This window comes from Acomys minous (genome assembly GCF_964271855.1).
Source record: "Acomys minous genome assembly, chromosome: 1".
In the NCBI taxonomy this organism is placed as follows: Eukaryota; Metazoa; Chordata; class Mammalia; order Rodentia; family Muridae; genus Acomys; species Acomys minous.
The window spans coordinates 155859031-155879940 of NC_140483.1; the positions used below are offsets into that span (position 1 = coordinate 155859031).

At 49.4% G+C, this 20910-nt stretch overlaps 1 protein-coding gene across 10 annotated transcripts in view; it reads right to left on the bottom strand.

The window, feature by feature from the left end:
- The window catches only part of WHRN (whirlin), an 89528-nt gene that overhangs the window by 41550 nt on the left and 27068 nt on the right, over nt 1–20910 (bottom strand). For 9 of the 10 annotated variants that reach the window (XM_084795031.1, XM_084795027.1, XM_084795025.1 and 6 more), the window contains exons 2-3: nt 20531–20749; nt 9989–10114 (exon numbers count right to left, since the gene is read on the bottom strand). In XM_084795031.1, the coding sequence (XP_084651157.1) occupies nt 9989–10114; nt 20531–20749 (345 nt within the window). The remainder of the gene's footprint in view (nt 1–9988; nt 10115–20530; nt 20750–20910) is intronic. The other variant, XM_084795030.1, reaches the window with a different exon arrangement.

Genomic DNA, 20910 nt, shown 5'->3' on the forward strand with positions numbered 1-20910 from the left:
AGCTGAGATGACTCAGAGGAGGCACCTGGAGGGGCATGGCCTGCAAAAGAAGCCAGTGAGTGACACTTTTCTATCATAATCATGAAGATTCCAGTAATGCCCCTGGGGAGACCAAAGAGTGAGCAGAGACACCACACAGGGAGAAACCACAGACACTCCAGATGCTTAGGGAGCCATAACTCAGCCATCTGCAATGGAAACCCTGTCTCGTCTCCTTCCTTGCTTGTTGAGAACCACCTCCAAAAGAGCTGTTGGAACTAGCTAGAAGGGCATGAGAGGGAAGGGATGGAAACAAGATTTTTCAAGACTGGATCTTATCCCTTCCAATCCCAGATCCTCCACCTACTAGCTCTGTGACCTTGGGCAAGCTGCTTAACCTCTCTGTGCCTCAGGTAAAGCAGGGATAATGTCAGTGCTTCCTCCCTCACAGGGCTAGAGGACTCACTGCAGGCGGAGCAGCGGCTGAGCACTGTGGCTGGCACAAAGGAGCCTGCAATGTTGTACATCTGGAAAAATCAAAAAACTGTTCTGTTCTCTCACTGCCACCTCGTCTGTCATTTCCACTGGTCTTTTACTGGCTGTAGTCTGAGCAGCTAGAACTTTCCAGGTCCCAAACCCTAAGCAAGACGTGAAGGAATCAGGACTCACTCTTAGTGTACTGAAGGCAGGGACGGGGCAGAAGGGCACAGCTTATTATGTATGTCACACATATGCAGGGCTCCGGGCTGGCTTAGTGGTTCCCAGGCAGATGGCCAGATATCAGGGTACTGCCACTGCATCCTTGGTGTGTGACCTTGGGCAAATGTCAACCTCTGTGAGCCTCAGCTTGTTGACCTTTAGTGAAGGATGCTGAGCTGTCTACCACTGAGATGGTTCGGGACTCATCAGAGTACCCAGCCCAGACCCACTTCCCGAGTGATTTGGGCTGTCCTGGCTCTTTTTGCCTGCTGTCTTACATCAAGGGTGGGGAAGCAGGAAAGAAAGGGTCCTCTGCAGGCTTGGCTAGGACATGTTTTCTCTTCTCTACAACTAGCAAGATCATTTCTGCAACTGGAACACAGTTGGGTTCTAAAATACTGAGCTCATAGGGTGTCTGTGGTCAGCATGTTTTTTTTTTTCTCCGCCCTCCACTTTTCCCTTTATGGCCTTGAACACACTGGTAGGAATGTTCTGGGGAAACACAGTCTTGCATCTGAACTTCTGCCCTAATTTCAGCCCTGATGGTGCCTCTTCTAACAGGTAATGAGGACTCAGCTGGGCTGCACGATGTGATTTCCCGCTGCCTGCCCCTGTCTTATAATGTGCCATGCCCAAAGCCCCTCTCCCTGCAAAATGGCAGTGCTGGTGATGCTGTTTTAACTAAAAGACTCTGGCGGGGGTAAACAGAGGCTTGTTATCAGGCAAATAAGCCTAATGGTTTCTGTTTAGTAGACAAGCAGATTTCTCAAGGTGGTTTCTTTTGACCAGGAGCCACCTTTCCTTCTCCAGGAACTCCCCTTAAACTTCCCCCAAAGGTCAACTACTTGTGGTAAGGGCTATTTGGATAGCCCGTTTCAGCCCGCAATCTCACCCTGCTGACTGTCATGAAATTTGCTTGCTTTCCCACCATTTTGCTCTTCACTCTGTACTTCCCCTTCCCAGAGATGGCCTTGGAGGTCTGTTCCCCAATAAATCTTTTTTTCTGCTCGCCAAGTGAGCAGTAGCTCGGTAGTGTCTTTGTATCATTGCTTATAAATGGTAAGTGTCCCTTTGCCTCCCTCGATTTGTTTACTCGGTCATTTCTATAATCACATCACTACAGCACCAGACACATGATTACCCACTTCATTCTCCCTTGGCCCCTGGGAGCTCCCTCAGGAACCCCTGTGCACACTGACTATACTTCACTTATTAACTTTTTTCTTGGTCCTGTTTTAGCATGTCTTTGCCTTCTGGCACCTGAAATTACAAGCTTGGGCTAGCGCAATTGGTAGAGTGTGTAGCACACACAAAACTCTGGGCTGGATCTCCAGCACTGCATAAATTGGGTATGTGCTACAGGCCTGTGATCCCAGAACTCAGGATTATAAGAAGGCCAAAAGGTTAAGGTCATCTTCTCTACACAGTGGTTTGAGGTCAAGCTTGGTTCCTGGAGAACATCCACTGTCCCACCGCCCCACGCCCCCCAACACACACACACACACACACACACACACACACACACACAGAGAGAGAGAGAGAGAGAGAGAGAGAGAGAGAGAGAGAGAGAGAGAGAGAGAGAGAGAGACAGATAGACAGACAGACAGACAAGGTTTTAGTATGTAGCCAAGGCTGGGTTCAAATCAGTACTTTTCCTTATTCAGTCTCTAAAGTAACTGGGATTATAGCCCTGGGCCAGTATGCCTAAAAGAAAATCATAAAAAGAAAGTCAGAAACCCATCTTAGACTCTCCCCGTTGTTAAGTTTCAACACCACCACCCCCCAACACACAAACAAGGCTGACATGCCTATTTAACATGTCAAAGCAGACACTGAACTTTCCAGCCCAGGGGCTGAGCCTCCCTACCCTTATAGGTTGTTTCCTATATAATTTTGGTTTCCTGACCTTTTTGTTCCTTTGGCCTCCTGGCTACTGTAGCTGGTTGCCTCTCTCTCCCTCTCCCTCTCCTCACATGGCTCAGATCATGACCACTCTGGACTCTCCCAGATGTGTCTGCCTCTGGCTCTGCTCGCTTACATATCTATAATAGACTTTCTACTCCCCATACCTAGGAGCAGTCATGTCCTTTCCTATTTATTTATTTATTTATTTATTTATTTATTTATTTCACCCACCTGACATTAGCACTTTCTACCAAGAGCCTAGGTTCTTTTTATCTGGACAACAGTATTTACAAACCCAGATGTAGATACCAAGGGGACCCATTCTATGGGGCGTTTCTGCCTACAGCCCCTTGCCGGGCCATTGTGTCACGCACCCACATGCCATGTACCCTTGGTGTGTTTCTGAATCCACTCCTTTCTCTGTGTGGGCTGACTAATACAGAGGCACAGGGCTGTAAACTCAGCTCCTGCAACCTCAGACTAGCCTAGCAGATGATTTCCTTTCTTTCAGACAAGAAGGAACGTGTAGGCAGAGTTACAGGATGAGGCAGAAATGCACCTCCAGGTTCAGCTCCTGCCCTGCGCCTGCTCTCTTACTAGTGCTATCATGGGCGGCTGTGGGGACATTAGGAAGTGCAGCCTGGCTGGGTCCTTATCCAGCCCTGGCAGCTCTGCTCCTTCTTTTATGGCCCATGTTTTCCCTGCCTAAGGTGGCTCATGCTTTGCCTTATGCATTCTTCTAGCACAGTGGTCCTCACGCTTCCTAATGCTGCAAAGTTTGAACACACCACCTCATGTTGTGGTGACCCCAGCCATGAAATGGGTTTCATTGCTACTTCATAACTGTACTTTTTTCTACTGTTATGAATCACAAAGTAGAAAAAAGTACAGTTATGAAGTAGCAATGAAACCCATTTCATGGCTGGGGTCACCACAACATGAGGTGGTGTGTTCAAACTTTGCAGCATTAGGAAGCGTGAGGACCACTGTGCTAGAAGAATGCATAAGGCAAAGCATGAGCCCATGAATCACAAAGTAAGGGGCTGAAGAGCTGGCTCAATGGTTAAGAGCATAGCCTGTTCTTCCAGAGGTCTTGAGTTCAATTCCCAGCAACTACATGGTGGCTCACAGCCATCTACAATGTGACAATAAATAAAATAAAAATAAAAATCTTTAAAAAAGAAAAAGCCAAAAAATGAATCACAAAGTAATATCTGAGATGCAGGATATCTGAGAATGACCCCTGTGAAAGAGTCGGTTTGCCCCCATCCCCACCACACACAAAGGGGCCTCGACCCGGAGAACCACTGCTAGTAGCCCGGAGCTCCTCTGTTCATTTTCTGTTGCTCTTCATTTAAAGCTGAGGCCCACTGGCCTGCACAAAGATCCCCAGATGCCCCTGCACGACCTATAGAAAGGACTACAGGGCCACCCTTGTGTGCTTGGTGTTGATTGCGTTTTTTGAGAGGGGGCAAGTTTTGCTATTCAGCACAGCCTGATCAGGGACTCACTACCTCACCCAATGAGGCTCAAACCAGAGACCCTTTGCCTCTGCCTCCACCTCCACCTCCACAAGGGCCGGAAGCACAGGTGCAAGCCACGGGCAGGGGCAGCAGTGAATTTCTGGGCTGACTTTGCATCCTTTCCCCCTTCTTGGTGTGTTTGCTCATTCTAGAGGCTCTTGCTCTTCTCTGGATCCTTTCAGACTTCCTGTGTAGATGACCCTTTGAAAACAGTTTCGTTTCTTCTTTTCTATTTTTTCTTCTTGACTTACTGAACTAACGACAACTTCTAAAATGTTACCGAGCTATGTGTTAGGACACTTCTGGCTTCCTCCAATCTTAGGCAAAGGCACTTAGTACTTCAACAACATGTGAATGAAGCTGCATAATCCATGTCTGCTGTATGCATTGTTTTAAGATATTATTTTTAAGTGTGTGTATTGTCTGAGTGTGTGTGCATATGTACATGTGTGTGGAGATCAGAAATCACCAAGTGTCTTAATGTGATTTCTCTCCACCTTAAATATTATGGCAGGACCTTTCACTGGACCTAGAGCACACAGAGTTGGCTAGCCCAGCTTAGCCAGTTTGCTCTGGGGACCCTCTGTCTCTGCCTCCAGAGTGCTGAGATAACAGGTGGCCAGCACACCTGTGGCATTTATTGCATTTGCGTGTACTCTGGGAATCCCAGCTCCCATCCTCACACGTATGCAGCGAGCACTTCACCCACTGAGCCATGTCTCCAGACCCTTTGTTCCTTCCACACTGATGACTCTGCTCATCTTCTCTTAGGGGTGGTTTACCTACATTCGTGAAGGGACATGCTTTGCAACTTTCCTTCCTGGTGCTAAGTTTGCTTGGTCATAGTAATACACTGCGTTGGCTTCATAAAATGAGTTGGGAAGTATTCCCTCATCTACTTTCAGAAAGAGACTTAACCTTTTGGTAATTGTTATTTGTAAAAGTGTCTGGGTTTGCGTTGTCTTTTTTGGATGGCTTTTAACTACAAACATAATTTCTTTGACATATATCTTGGATATACACATTATCTATTTTCCTTTCCTAGATGTGAACAGTTAGAATCATTCAAGAAATCGGTCCATTCATTTCATGTTGTGGAATAAAAGGGAGAACACTGTTTGCAAAATGCACTTAAACTTTCGAGAATTCTATAAACATTAGGCAATTATTTCTGTCACCTTAATTACAACTGCCAGCTAAAATCAGATAAAATTCCTTAGCACTGCCAAGTACGTTCTTTTGAACTGAGTTTTTTGTTTTTGTTTTTCACCATCAGGAATTATAAAAATGTGAAGATGGTATTTGTGTTATTTTCATTATGATCAGCATATGATCAACAGTGTTTCTAAGGTACCTTGATGTCCTCTGTCGCTTCTTTCTTTTAATACCCAGCCAAGTTAGGGTCCCCAGGAGGATGTGGTACACAGCCCAGCTGAAGGATCTTCTTTTAGCAAACACCATATAATTGCACCCCTCTCTCACCACGAGGGAAGAGAGAGCAACCGTGGAGACTGTCAGGCTCCTCTGCTCTAGCAGGATTCCCCAAGGGAGCATGGGACACAGTCAGTAGGCAGTGTCAAGCTGAATTGTGGGCAGGGGTCTTGTGGGAGCTCAGGCTTCAGGACTCTCCTCACAGCTTGCCTTTCCCTTCCTCTGGCCTTTTCTTACCTCAGGTATAAATGAGTGAAGTTGGCAGTTGGGATCTGAGCATGGACTGGTCTCTTCCACCTGTTTTCAACTGCAGAACCAGAGAGTGATTCTGGAACATTCCCAGAGCACCTGCAGTCGTGCTATCCAGCCTGCTTTAGCACAAGGTTATCAGCACTGAGCAGGGGCTGGCCATGCAGGTTGCATATCCTGTGAGCAGAAAGTGTACTGTGATGGTTGGTGAATCTTGTCAACTTGACTAGGTTTAAAATCCCATGAAAACACACCACTGGGTGTCTGGAAGGGTTTTTCCAGAGAGGTTTCATCGAGCTTTTACCCTAAATGTGGGTGATGATACTCCATGGGCTAGAGTCCCAGTCTACAATCTGCATGCGGATGCAGCATGAGGAGCCGCCTCACACTCCCACTGCCATGTCCTGCCCACCATGATGGGCTGACTGTATCCTCAAACTGTGATCCAAAATGAACCCTTTCCTAAATTACTTTCCATCAGATATTTGGCCATGACGATGAGAAAAATGAATGAATGCAGCCTCTAACACCACTTCCACCACCATGCCCAGCCCTGCTTGGATGTTCAAGCCAGGATACAAGGGAGATAAAGCTGAAGATCAGAGCTTGGTCGGTCGGGCCCTGCCCTGACCACAGACCCAGGAGCCATTTGCTGAGCACCAACTATGTGTAGCTGGGCACTTGGGCTCTACCTCACACAGCTGGAAGCAGGGACACTTCATCAGACACACACTCCTGACATGCATGGGACCAAAGGTCCTACTACTCTTGCAGAGCTGAGTGAAGATCTGAGTGGATGATGCAAACAGGTTTCCTGCCACCCAGTGGGTGCCCAGAGTAGGCTGTTGCTCTGAGGAAGCTCAATCCAGAGAGAGCAGTCGGACAAAGCATAGCCCAACAAGAGCTAGTCCATAGAGGGGTCACTCTGGCCCCACAAAGGCAACACACAGCCTAGGCTCTGGGACAGACCTGCAAAGAGTAGACTGCCCTTGTCACTAAGATACTATTTCTACCCCAGATGCATGAGAGGCATGCTCCAAAAGCCACAAGCTACAGACAGTGGTCCCACAAGTGGGACATTCCCAGAAGCAAAGATCCTGCTCCAAAGATCCCAGCCTGGTCCTCGTGGTGGGAAAACAATGCGCTCCCAGCCTAGATAGACTAGGCAGAGGCCATAGAGCTGGGTCAACCTCAAGGGGCTTTGGAGGCACAGTGATTCCTAGGCAGACATCAGGACTTTTATGTCTTTTTCTTTCCTTCCTTGGCCCAGTTACAATCATGGGGTGATGGTAGAACAAAACACATAGCTAGGAGGGTCAGAAGGGCCAGTGCTGGGACCTCTGTGTGACTCTGGACAAGTTACTGCATTTCTCTGAGCCTTAGTTGCTCATCTGTTAAATTGTGCCATGACTACTCCGCACCCCTGCCCCCATGGGGCTATAGAAAGGATTAAATACAAGCAGATGTATCTAAATGTTAGCGCCATGTTTCACTCATAATAACCCAGTAATGAAAGCAACCGCTATTACAATTGCTTCTGAACGCCATTCAATATAGGCGGTCCCTAAGGGAACAAAAGAGGCTTAGTGGTTGGCTCTTTGGAAGGACTGGAGACTGGCTAGGTATGGGAGGGCAGAGGAAAGAAATAGGAAGAATCCAGAGACAAACTGTAAGGGGGGGGTCCCTGCTGGGAAGGTAGGCAAGATCTAAGCTGTAGGGACCACCCCTGGGGTAATGCTGGGGGCCTGGCTGACCTTCCAAGTATTTTTCCACTCAGAGCCTGGGCGTCCTGCCCCCTTTCTGGGACTCACACTGGGCCCTGGAAGCTAAGTGGGCTGAGCAGCTGGAAGCCCTGTGGAAGGCGGCATTTCCCCCCAGGAAAACGCTGCACCGCAGCATGGAGCGCTATTTACAAATAAAGCCTGTTCTGGCTCCACCACCCACACAAGCAGGCCCTTTATTCCATTTCAATATGCCTAATTCCATGGAAAGTGCACTGCAATAAACAGAATTAATCAGAGCTGGATGCCCAAGCGAGTGTGGGCAGGTGTCGGCACAGGCAAGGGGCCTGTGAGGCGAAGGCAAAGTGGCAGCCACCATCAAGCGCCTCAGTGCGGAGGACAGTATAGAAGGACTTAACTGAAGGTGGGCAGTTTGCAAGCAAATTACCCCTGAGTGCCTGCAACCACCTGACAAACTCAGGCAATGGGAAAGTTTTGCAGAATCTGTCTCCGTCTTCTTTCTAACTAAATGAACAGAGTACTATTTGTCTCCCATCTTCCCAATTGGATGTCACTCCTGGAGGTCAGAGACAGTGTTCATCCATCTTCCATCTCTCTCTCTCTCTCTCTCTCTCTCTCTCTCTCTCTCTCTCTCTCTCTCTCTGTGTGTGTGTGTGTGTGTGTGTGTGTGTGTGTGTGTGTGTGTGTGTGAGAGAGAGAGAGAGAGAGAGAGAGAGAGAGAGAGAGAGAGAGAGAGAGAAACAGACAGACAGAGACAGACAGACAGAGACAGACACAGTCTCATTACACTTAATTACAGGTGCAGGAGTAGAATTTATTTACATGTGAATTTTAGACAGTAGTTGCATCACTGGAAAACAATGTCTCTCCCTCTCCCAATAAACATTAGTTGCCTATAAATCCTTGGAGAGGGGCTCAAGTGGAGCCTTGCAATCCCTTCTCCATAATGTAATGCTGACCTGGGCTCCAACCAAGCCCACCAGACAGGATGGCTTATGCACAGGTTATTGCTGACAGCTCTGGAGGCAGAGCAACTCAACATCAAATGCCAGCAGAGCCTGTGCCTGGTGAAGACCCTCTTGCTAGGTCACAGATGGCATCTTTTTACTTTGTCAGCTTTCTAGGGCTTCCTTACAAGTCACTGATATCATAGATGCTCCATCCTCATGACCTGGTCACTTTCCAGGGCTCCACCTCCTGACCCCAACAGTGAAGAGATGAGAATTTGGATATGGGAATTTTAGAGGGACACACAGTCTCTACCCCTGTTTATTATAATAACTAATGATGTTGTTAGTTTGTTTCTCTTTTCAACAACTCTGAGGCAGGCATGTTCCTTACCAGGGCCAGGGAGGCTGAGGCAGGTGGAGGAGGCTCCAGGGTCACACAGCCATGAAGGAACGGAGTGGAGCTGGGACATGCCACTGATTTTCTCCATTGGACCCCAGAGCACTTCCCAAACACCCCACATTTCCCAAAAGCCTATTTTTGCTTCATTTCCCCTATGACAGTGCTTGGGTTTGGGGCCCTGTGAATCCCTAGATACAGGAATGCATGTATGTACACACACACACACACACACACACACACACACACACACACACACACACACACACATATACTTGTCAAGACTCCTCTTCCCTTGCCTAAGTCTCTAGGCTTGCATTTGCGTTAGTTACTCACTTAGTCACCGGTGGTCACTCTATGAAACCATTCAGCACAGCACCCTGTTTCTCCCCAGCTTGTTTCACCATCTATCTCTCTTGTCTCCAAAGCCTGGTTCAAATGCCACCTGGGTCCACTATCAGCACCCCACATCACTGTGGGCCCAACATCCATGACTGCTCAAACACATGCTGTCATGTATCACAGTGATCTGGATCCTGGGTCTGTGCCTTTGTGTCACACTCTCTGACAAGTAAGTTGCTGGCCCAGGCTCCGAGACCCACCTTAGACCATGCTGGTGGGTCTTGTTTCAATCAGGAAAAACCTGGGGCACCACCTTATCCCACCAGGTAGCATAGGGTGATACATGTGATGTGACTGTCAAGTGCTGGGCACACAGCTCTGCTTAAGAGTGAATCATGCCATTTCAGTAACTTCTGGCATGTATTGGATGCTAGCCATGAAGCTGCCTTCTTATACCCAGGCTTTGTCTCTCCTGCTCTCTGTATGTATCACAATAAGCCAAGGGGGCAGGGCCATCATGGGCATCAGCAGTGTTTGCAAAACAGCAGCCTCAGAAGAGCTGGGCTGGCCCACTGCCAAGAGCAGTATGGAAGGCCACCCTGCTGCTGCTGGGAGCATTAGAGACCCAGCAGGCAGTGAGGGCTCCCCAGGTGATCCAGTCCTCAGCTGGGGTTCCACCCACTTTGCTGAAGCAAATCAGCTACAAAGATCTTTCCTACCTACATCCCTACACAGGCAGCCTATGGCCCATCACCCCTGCACCCCCTTCACCTTGAGCCCGCTGCTTTCTGCTTCAGAGCCTGGGTCCACGCCAGTGATGTAAATGCCTAGGCCGTACTCGGCTCCACCTCGGATTGTGAGGCCCAGTGACCGGCCGTCCCCCAGCACCAGGTTCACCTGTAGGGAGAAGAGGTAAGCACATTAAACTGGAGGGAGGCAAGCCCTGGGTGGGGAAGCGCAGCACAGCACAATACCCCTCCTAAGCCCTGGATCCTAAACCAACAAAGGAGGACAGGGAAAGGCCTTGTGGAAATCCCTAGGGCCTCCAGGACTCAGCCCTGCCCTGCCCTGCCCTGCCCTATCCTACCCTGCCTGGTCCCTTTGCTCACCCCACAAATGCAGGCAAAGCAAGGCACCACCACTAAGGGCCCCTTGACACTAACATCCCCAAGTGCATTCACACCTGAGGTTGGTGAACGCTACCAGCACATCCTGGAGCTGCAGTGGGCACCCATTTTATGCTTTAGCCAAGGTGACTTCTCAGTCTTGGCCCAGGGCTCAGCCCTCCATAGGGCCAAGATTGATTTCAGCTTGGGCCACTACCATTGGATCCCAGAGGGACCTCTATGCCCCTGGAAGAGTCTCCCACCTCTCCAGGGTCTCCAACACAACCACTGTTCTGATAGGCCACAGCGCTGCATTCCGGTCTATTCTGCACACTCAGGGCATGCCGACCCACTGTGTTCCTGTGCTGATGTGGGGCTGTGGAGATGCCTAGACACTACCCTGTTCAGGAAGGGATCACAGTGAGGTGGGATGAGTCAGAGATCTTTAAGCTGCAGCAGGGTCAGCGCACAAGGAGGGGCTCATGAGCCACATGGCCACAGAGGGACAGAGGCCCAGACGGGGAACCAGGGAGATCGGGGCTTTCTCGAGAAAATGGTGTCTCTGGGACGCTGGGAGGCTGGACACATGGTTAGGGCTGACATTGCTAGGCAGGAGGAACACAAGCCTTGGAGGGGACTCAGAAGGGACTCTTAGAGGAGGCGGTGCGTAGGAGAACAAAGACCTCAGGCAAGCAAGGACTTATGGGGGATAAAAGGGAGGAACTAGGATAGCTCAAATCTAGCCTAGAGGGACAAAACATGTCCCAGCAAAAGATGCATAAAAATGTAAAGAACCCAAGAGAGGACAGCATCAACACCTATGGCGGAAAACAGGGGACATGACCTTCAGGCATCAAGGGGGCAAATGTCACTATTAGCGTTTTCTCTCTCTCTCTCTCTCTCTCTCTCTCTCTCTCTCTCTCTCTCTCTCTCTCTCTTAAATGATTTGTTTTTATTTTCTGTTTTGCCTGCATGAGCATCTTGTGTCAGGGTGTCAGATCCCCTGGAACTTGAGTTACAGACAGCTGTGAGTTGCCATGTGGGCGCTGGGGATTGAACCTGCTCCCCTGGAAGAGCAGCCAGTGCTCTTAACCACTGAGACAGCTATGAGCTGTCTTATTCTCCGAGGTTACTCAGCTAACAGTCATGGTGTGCTCTGTCCCCGCCACCAGGAAGAACCTTTCCCTTCCCTCCAGTACCTCTTTTAATTCAGCACCCACCTGGGCGGAGGTGTCCCAGAAGGCACAGCTGGGCACCAAGTGCCCATGTCAGCACCAGCTGTGTGCCCTCGGCGTGGTCACCTAACATCGCTGCGTCTCAGCCCCATTATCTGAACACGAGGACAAAGCTGATGTCTGCAGATTTTTTTAAATTTTATTTTATTAATTTATTCTTATTACATCTCAATGGTTATCCCATCCCTTGTATCCTCCCATTCCTCCCTTCCTCCCATTTTCCTTTTACTCCCCTCTCCTATGACTGTGACTGAAGGGGACTTCCTCCCCCTTTATATGCTCATAGGGTATCAAGTCTCTTCTTGGTGCAGATTTTATAAAGACCCAAACATGGTGTCACATGAAGAATTTAGGAAATGTCACAGGACATGTTCAATAAAAATATGATTTGTTGCTGGTTGGTTTCATTTCGTGTGTAGCAAAGCTCATGTAGGAAAAAAACAAAACAACCCTGCACAGCCTAGCCACTGGGTCATACAGAGACTCCCTATGACTGGGATGTGGTACGGAGGAGCAGAAGGCTGGGGTAGCCTGTGGTGACAGGGAAAACACAAAGCCAGAAAGGGTGACACGTTCAGGCTAGTATTTAGAGTGGACAGAGGAGAAGCCAGGTCAATTTCTAGAGACTCCCATGAGATGGGATCAAACATGGAGGTGTGCTTTAGACAGCGGTAAGGATAAGGCTGGCTAGGGCCAGCAAGTAGCTTCAGCCTCAAGACTGCTCCCTGGAAGGACAGAATGAGCCCATGCTGTGTCTGCAGGGTGTAGAGGCCCCACCCTGCTCCTTGGGTACCGGCATTCAGACCCACTCCTTCCCAGCAGGCCCAAGGGTCTGAAGATTCCACGGGCAGGGAACAGAAGTGTTACTGAGACTACGCAACTGGCACCTGAGGAAGCCTTCCTGCATCCCAGAGATGAAAATAGAGCCCCCCATATCCCTGACACCCCGCCCAACAAATCCTTCACATCAGAGCAGAATGGAATTTTGATCATAGAACTATAACAACATTCTATCAACCACAGGGCAATCTGCCCCTGTCACACGCTGGAAACCCAACCAGTGTTTGACATGAACAAAATCCGTTTATGGGAGTAAAAATGAGAGTTTTCTCGCCAAGCAGAAAGAATGCCACTGCGTGGTACATTTACTGGAATAAGAACAAATCACTACCAGAGTCCCTAGATTTGTCCCTTGTCACGGTGTACGGTGCTTTGCTTTCTGCACAGTCCCTCCGTTAATGTCGCTTCTCGTCTATGTTTCTGTCAGCAGCCTCATTTTCTAGAGAAGGATGCTGAGGCTCACTCCTCACTGGGTTGCAGAATGATGGGACCAGGATCCACACAGGCCGGAGTTCAAAGCCCGAGGCCTTGTCCTTCACTGCAGGGCCCCTGCAAGCCTCATGACCTCTCTAGCTTCTCGCTCTCCATAGACAAAATGAGAGTCGTGCCAGCGCCTGGAGCATGTGATGCTGGCAGGCCAGCCAGAGGCCATCTCCGGTCCTGTCATGTGTTGAGCCCCGAGTCTGTCCAGAGAACAAGAAGAGCTTCTTCTCCTGAAGTCAGCATCCTTCTGACCCGCAGCTCCAAAGTTCTCTGCTTCTCCTGACAAAGAACCTAGGTGCTCCTGAGTCAGTCTCAGCCTAGAGGCATGGTAACAGCTATCTGGTAGCAATTCTCAGAAAAAAAAAAAAAGCTTTCACTCTAAAAAACAGTAGAGGCAGAGAGAGCTACTTGGGACACAGCTGGGAGAGGCTATGATGGCAGGAGCAATGGCTGCATGCTTGCGGTCATGAGGGAACATGCCTGCAGGAAAAGTTGACAGCAAGAGGAAGGCAACGCTCACCTCCTGCCTAAACTGCCTAGCTGTCTACCTTGCCAGCATTGCCAAGTTGAGCAGTAAATACCCTTCATGCATATCAGCTCCTGTGATTCACAGTGTCTGTTATCTGCAGCCCAAAGCATTCCTGACTCATTCCATCCTTCAGAGCTGTGGTGAGGATAGGAGTCTAAGCTCCTCCATCCTCCCCCCCCCCCCAAGTCTACTCTCCAAGCCGGGCTGACAGGTGGCATCTAATTTGCATCCATCCTTCTCCTGCTCTAAGCTCTGCCAAGGCTTTCTTCTCCTTAAAGTAGAATCTTCAGGCTCTGCGGACTGATATTGTCTTTGGCCTCCATCATCTTTAACTCTAAAATGTTCCCTTGGGAACCTTCTCCCCATAGGATGGCAACACACAGCAGTACTACCCTATTACCTCTTAATGAGGCTTCCTCTGCCCCCTCTAAGGCCACCCTCCTGTGTGTTGAGCCCTTCCTGGGTTAATCCACCTCGGTATAATATGCCACACACCATTTGTTCCAATACCTGTATAGGACACACCGGAGGGTCACCCTCCTGGATAGTGGCCATCTTTGTTTTTCACAGTAGTGCCCCCAGTACCCAGGGTGATTTGGGGACCAAGAGAGGTATTTGATGGATATTCTGGATAGAACAATATGAAAGAGACCTCGTTCCTTGGCCTTTGATAGCTGGTGCTGTTGTTAAAATTAATTGCCATGCCCCCTACCCTGTGCGGGAAGCTTGCGCACATGGTTATTCTTGATATGGGCTGGTGGGATGGTCCCCGCGTCATGAACAAGGGCATGTAGGTGGTCCATTTGTTCAAAGCCAGAGATAGAAAGTCCCAGAAGCAAGCGTCAACCTGGTACTGCTGAACTGGAAGCTGCTGCTCCTTTGGGGCCGTGATGGCCATCCTGTTACTGCGTCGGTGGAGAGCTGTGAGCTGCTGCAGGTTCTAATTGCTCATCCCAGAAAGAGGCTGCAGTGTGAGACCACGGTGGAGAGCCACACATGCTGACCAACATACTTGGTGTCATGAGCAGTGCAGCGCAGTGTCTATGGCTATGCTGAGGCCAGCTCCAAGGGCCAGAGCCAGAGCATACTGAATGTTAGAGACAAGTCTGAAAGTGGAAGTGAGGCCCACCCCAGCCAGTCACCAGCAGTGTGTCCCTGGGCAAGGCATTCGGCCCTGCATGCCTCAGTGCACTCATCAATACTAATGACAGCGTCTGCGAGAACTGTATAGATCTGGCCTTTGAGCCAAGCAATACCACAACCACCCCCACTGAAATCCTGAAGCTGCAGCTGTGGCGTAAACAGGCTGGTGTCCACCAGCAGAAGAATGGCCTCTCTCAAGTAAAAACAAACACAGAAATACGACGTGTGTGCACCCATAGTAGGGGAAGATCCTTGCAGAAGCCAATCTCTGGGCCTGCTACAGATGAGCCAAGGTTAAACATCTCACTTTTACACACAGGGCACAGAGACCAAGAGTCCCCAGCTCAGTCCCCTCCCCAAGTCAGTGGAGGGACACCTAGCTCAGAAAAGGGTCTGGGAAGGCCCTTGGTCCTTCCTTCTACTCCAGAGAGCTCCAGAAATACTCGATCTCCCTCCGACCTAGCTGCTTCCCTGCTCTGCCTTCCTTCTGTCCAGTCACATTCTAGGCCAAGGCAACACACACCATTTTTAGCACAAGTTGCTTCTAAGATGCAGTCACGCTTAGTGCAGGACCACTCTCATGCAGGATGCAGGATGCGGAGAGCAGGGTGCACTAACAAGAACCTTTCCACAAGTTTCTATTTCCAGTTCACCCTGACTACCACCAGCCACATCCTTCCTGGCTCCGGGACTCTTCTGGCTTGTCCTCAGCCAATTCCTTCTCTTCCTGTCAAAGAGTCTGGTCCTTTTCACTTCCAGGACCTTACCAACGGCCTCTGCAAACTGGAAACTCATTCTTTTCATCTCCCTTCCGCCAGGATTGTGCAGGAAAGTGCTCACACACACTGGCACTCCTAGCCTGCATCTCAGTACATGGCTGCACGACCAAATGGCGCCACTTAGGACCCGTCTTCTTCTTTTGAACTTCTATGCCACCGTCACCCGTTCACTCTGCCTGCTGCTCTGTCCTAAGGGAGCCCCATATGGTCTCTTCTAGAAATCCTGCCTCAAGCCCTCTAGCAGGAGAGGTACACACCCTTCCTTATCCCTTTACGCACCTTGTGGAATATGTTCGGACAAGTCCTTCTCTGGACCGAGGCTCTTCAGAGGCACCCTAAATGTGCCACCACACACTGGGATGGTGGAACAGGGTGACAGCTAGAAGGGAACACTTGGGAAGAGACAGACTGGCCTTGCTTAAACTCTGCTGTGTCCCAGCTGTGACCTCCAGCACTGTCATCACTCTGCTAAGGTGTCACACAAAGGTCCCCGGTGAAGACAGATGATGGAAAGGCTGACCTATGTTAGGGTGACTGACTGCACACAGACAGAGAAGAGACATTCGGTCCTTGTGTGCTGTGGATGGAATAAAACGGCACAGCTGCTGTGGAAACGGTACAGCAGTTCATTTAAGGAAAGAAAAAAATTTAAACCACGTATGTGGCACATACCTGCAATCCTAGTACTAAGAAGTGAAAGCCACAGCCACCCTGGGCTACCTGAGGTTCCTTATAGCTGAGCTGGCCTCAGCACAGCTAGGAAGATGGCTTAGTGGGTAAAGCATTTGTTGTGCAAGCATGACGACCTGTGTGCTGACACCCGGCACCTATGTAAAAAGATGGCTTGGGGGGGGGGGCACGGTATGCCTGTAACTCCAGACCTGGAGAGAGTAGCGGAGACAGAAGGCTCCAGGGGGCTCACTGGCCAATTAGCCAGGCACTGAGCTGAAATATCGAGTTCCATATTCAGTGAGAGACACTGAAAGAGGTAACTATCCCAATGTAAACCTATGGCCTCCATAGAGCCATGCATGGGTGGGGCTAGTTGGAGAGAGAAAAGGGACTAGTCAAAGTGGGAGAGCTACAAGAGAGAGTAAGGATGGTAAATATGGTCAAAATACATCACACGCATGTATATATGAAAATGTCATAGGGTCTTAGGGTTTCTACGGCTGTGATGAAACACCATGATAAAAACGCAAGTTGGGGAGGAAAGGGTTTGGCTTACACTTCCACAGCACTGTTCCTCACTGAAGGAAGTTAGAACAGGAACTCAAACAGGGCAGGGACTCAAATAGGACAGGAACCAGGAGGCAGGAGCTGATGCAGAGGCTATGGAGGGGCACTGCTTACTGACTTGTTCCCCATGGCTTGCTCAGCCTGCTTTCTTATAGAAACCAGGACCACCTGTCCAGGGATGGCTCCACACACAACGGACTGGGCACTCTACCATCAATAACTTTAAAAAAATGCCTTACAGCCAGATCTTATTGTAGGCTCAATTTTCTTAACCTATATATTTTATTACAACTTATTAACCGAGTGTACGTCACTTATAGCCCGACTAACCAAAACAATAGGAAATGAGGATTAAGGAACACAATAACAAAACCTTTAGGATATCAGTTCCAAGGAATGATTCTCCTGGTGTAATCAGCAGGATTTCTTCTGCTGGGACCTGGAGTAACCAGAACCCAGAACCTCAGCTGGAGCTGGAGCCCCGAAGCCTTCCCTTGAGCAATTCTCTCTAGGAGTGACTCTAAGTGAAGCGATGAACAGCCAAAACTATCCGAAGTCTCCCAAAAACCCTGCCTCCAGTTTTGGGCTCATTTATATATCTCCTCCCAGAGTCTGTTCATGGGATCTTTTCAGCTGGCAACAATCAAACTCTCACACAAGGTGGCTGGTCTTCTAGTGGATTAACATCACCTGTTCTCTCACAGGACCGTTCTGATTCCACACTTGGGATCATAAAAAACAGGTTTATTTTTCCTTCATCCTATGTAGGCATTTTCTCAATTAAGGTTCCCTCCTTTCAGATAACTCTAGTTTGTGAGTCAAGTTGACATAAGACTAGTCAACACACATAGCGAAATCCATTATTATGTAGAAGTAACAGATGTTAATACAACATTTTAAGAACCTTATAACAGAAACAAAAATCAAGAAGCCAGATGAAATGGCACACACCTATAATCCCCAGCACTCAGGGAGGCAGAGGCAGGTTGGTTGCTGTGAGTTAGAGGCCAGCCTGGAGTACAAAGCAAGTCCAGAACAGCAGAGGCTACACAGAGAAGCCCTGTCTTGAAAACAAACAAACAAACAACCAGTAAAGGCAGAGGAGTGGGCGGGAGGTGCCTCAGCAAGTAAGAGCACTTGTCACGCTTGCAGAGGACCTGGTTTTGGTTCCTCGCACTTACATGGTGAATCACAATCATCTATAACTCCAATTCTAGGGGATCCAATGCCTCCTCCTGACCTCCACAGGCATTAAGTATGCACATGCATCCATGTAGGCAAACCACTCAGTCTTTGCTCCATATCTGATCTGAATGTGACTGGAGCAGCCTCACAGGCATGCTGCTCTGTGAGCCAATCCAGAGGAGAGCTGGTGGCCTTTGAGATGTAGCTCTTGTGGCGCCCTCCTTGGCACAGTCATGCCACTTGCACTCAGATCATTCCTGTCAAGAACACCCGTGCTGTTCCAGGCACTGAGGATGAATCAGGCCTCAAACCAGAACCTCACTTCCGTGGAGTTTCCCCAGCAGTGGCACAGAAGAGGAACCCCAGGCTCAGACAGATGGTATAACCTGTCCAAGGCTACACAGCTCACAGTACTCACAATCAGCAGAACTGTGATTCGAACCATTTCTACTGCACTGGCGTGGTCCCTTTTAAGCCCCACGACACTGAGCTGTGCAACCTGTGGAGACTCCTCTGGACTGTCATGGGGGTAGATCCTGCCTCCTGTGGTATTTGCATTCTCCCCATTCTCTCAGATGCACTTTCTCTATTCATATGTAAGCTGCCCCATGATGTCCAGGGGATGCTTTATCTAAGGCCCCCCACCTACATCCTCCTGCTCACTCCAAGATACTGAGCTCACTCCTACCTTAGGACCTTTGTACCTCTTATCCTGACTGCTTGGGATTTTCAAGTTCCAAAATGGTACTTTGTCATCTTCATCTGCTCAGAGAGGTCCTCCCTTCCTGTCACTCCCTAGCCCCACTGGGGATTTTATTTTTCTTCACTGGCTTTTACCTTGTCCATAGAATAAATAAGTATGTCCTCCAGATTGCAGTGTACAGAAAGTAACCTCCAAATGCATATGCTGATGGTATTGGCAAGGAGGCCTTGGGCAGTAACTAGGATTAGATGAGGCGATGTGTGTGGGTCCTCTAGGACCCCATGGCATTAGTGGCCTTATAAGATGAGGAGGAGAGACCTGAGCTGACTCTGTGTCACCATACAGTGGTCCCCACCATGGCCCTCATCACGTGCAGGTACCACACTTTCCAACTTCCAGCTACCAACCGATCAAATCTCATGTCCTGGTAAACTGCCCAGCCAGTGGCACTTTTATGGTCACAGCAGAAAAAGGAACAAGACACAGCTTTTCTTTATCTTGCATGTGTACCCTGCAGGTGGCCTCAAGGTCTCAGGGAGGTACCTTGTGCAATGTTAAAGCCATAGGAGGTCAGGACGAGCCAAAACTATAGCAATTCCAGCTCTGAACTCAGGTTCTGCCCAGGACAGCAGCTTCAGAAAACAGCAAAGCAGGTTCTCTGCCCAAGGCTGCAAAATCTGGTGTTGACTGTATCCCACATGATTAATAACACCCTTCAAGGTGGTCTAAAGTGGGCATCCCTGGTTGGGAGGCATGAGGGCCTGCCTGCTGGTGCCATCCTGTACACACCAGCCAGCTCTCCTAGACACCATCACATCCTCACAAGCCACTGAAATCTTCCCGCACCCTTCATATTGATGTTTGAGCAAAGAACACAAACCACATTAAGTAAATGTTACGGTCTTATTGACAGAAGAAAGAGAGAGCTAAGAAAGAGTCTCCAGAGGAAGGAGCTTGGCCCTAAGCCCCAAGCTATGTGGTCTCCTGTTTTAGGATCAAGGTCCTAAAATGTCCAAGAGATATTGGCAGGACAAGAGTGACTGTTATTCTTGGTCCTAAAAGCACTCATGTGATCAATGCAAACAGAACTATGCAAACAGCACCCAGAGAGCTTAAGGCTTCATTCAGGGGGCCCATTTCAATCATTGCCTTCATTGTTTCATGTAGGAAACAGCCCATTTTTCTGAAGGAGGAGGGGGAAGGCTCTATAGGGAACATTTACTGATGCCTGGCCTCCTTCAGAACTCCGCGGTGCCTGGAGAAACTTCTCCCACCAGCTAGACTGCTGCTGGTCCTGCCAGTGAAGGTTTGAGGCATCCTGTCAGCTAAAAAGATGCTCCCTCCCTGAAATAGAAGTCTGGAGGGGAAGGGCACGGGAATGGTGGGGATCCTCCATCAGATGCACCCTGAGTTTCTCAGCTCCAGTTCTGTGACTGCTCACACCTCTCTGAGACACTCTCAAAGTACAGTTGGTCAAGTTGGTTTCTGCTGTTTACAGCCCAAGCCCCCCACTGCCCAAGGCTCTTCCAGGATCACGATGTAGACTGTGCACAGTCTACGCCTGGATCTGAACCTCTGCAGAGTTCAATGCATATAAAGGTCACACGTAAAGGGCATATCCCATGCTTTCTCTTGTCCTCTATCCTGGGTCCTAAAGCAGAGGCCTACTATGGCCCAGATTCAGCTACCAGAAGTGACCACACCCTAGAAGCTGGTGGTTGGTGGGAACCTATAGCTCAGAATAAGTCCAAGAGGAGAGCTGTATACCAGACCAGAAGGTCCCCTCCATTCTGCTGTGGGAAAAGGACTCACGTTGAGCCACAGTATTTGTACCACTCTGTGACAGCAACTTATCCTAGAGGGCAATCCATACCCCACAGGCCACACATGGACATATGGAAGGCAGGAAGACAGAACTTAAGGGACTCAAAAGACATAACAGATCCTGGTCACAGAGTTAGGTCTTTCCTCCTAGCCTTGAGGGAGCTCCTGGGTCTACAAGGAGCTTGGAAACCTAAGGCCTCCCCGAGTTGCACTGTCTTTACTCATTTACGACCTGGCCAGATCTCACCTTTTTCTCGTCTCCGCTCTGCAGGAGGTGTAGGGCACTCCTTCGGTCATCCTCCTGTTGTCTCAGGGTGCTGCCATGGGACGGGGGCAGGCTGGAGGGAGGAGATGTGCTGCGACCCTGTGGGTCCACCCAGGTGTAGATGTGGTTGGTGACGTAGCCCCCGGGGATGCGCCCAGCTGAGTACACAGACAGCACCAGCTTCTTGGAGCCCTTGAGAGCCTAAAGGGAAGGGAATACACAGTTAGAGGGGAGGGGGCACCCCCCACACTCTGCCATTACTTCACCTTCTATCAAAAATCTACACAAGGAGGAGGAGCCTGTGTGTAGTCGCATCCCCACCCCTCACCCTCAGCCCTTAGTGTTGGCATGTAAAAATGGAG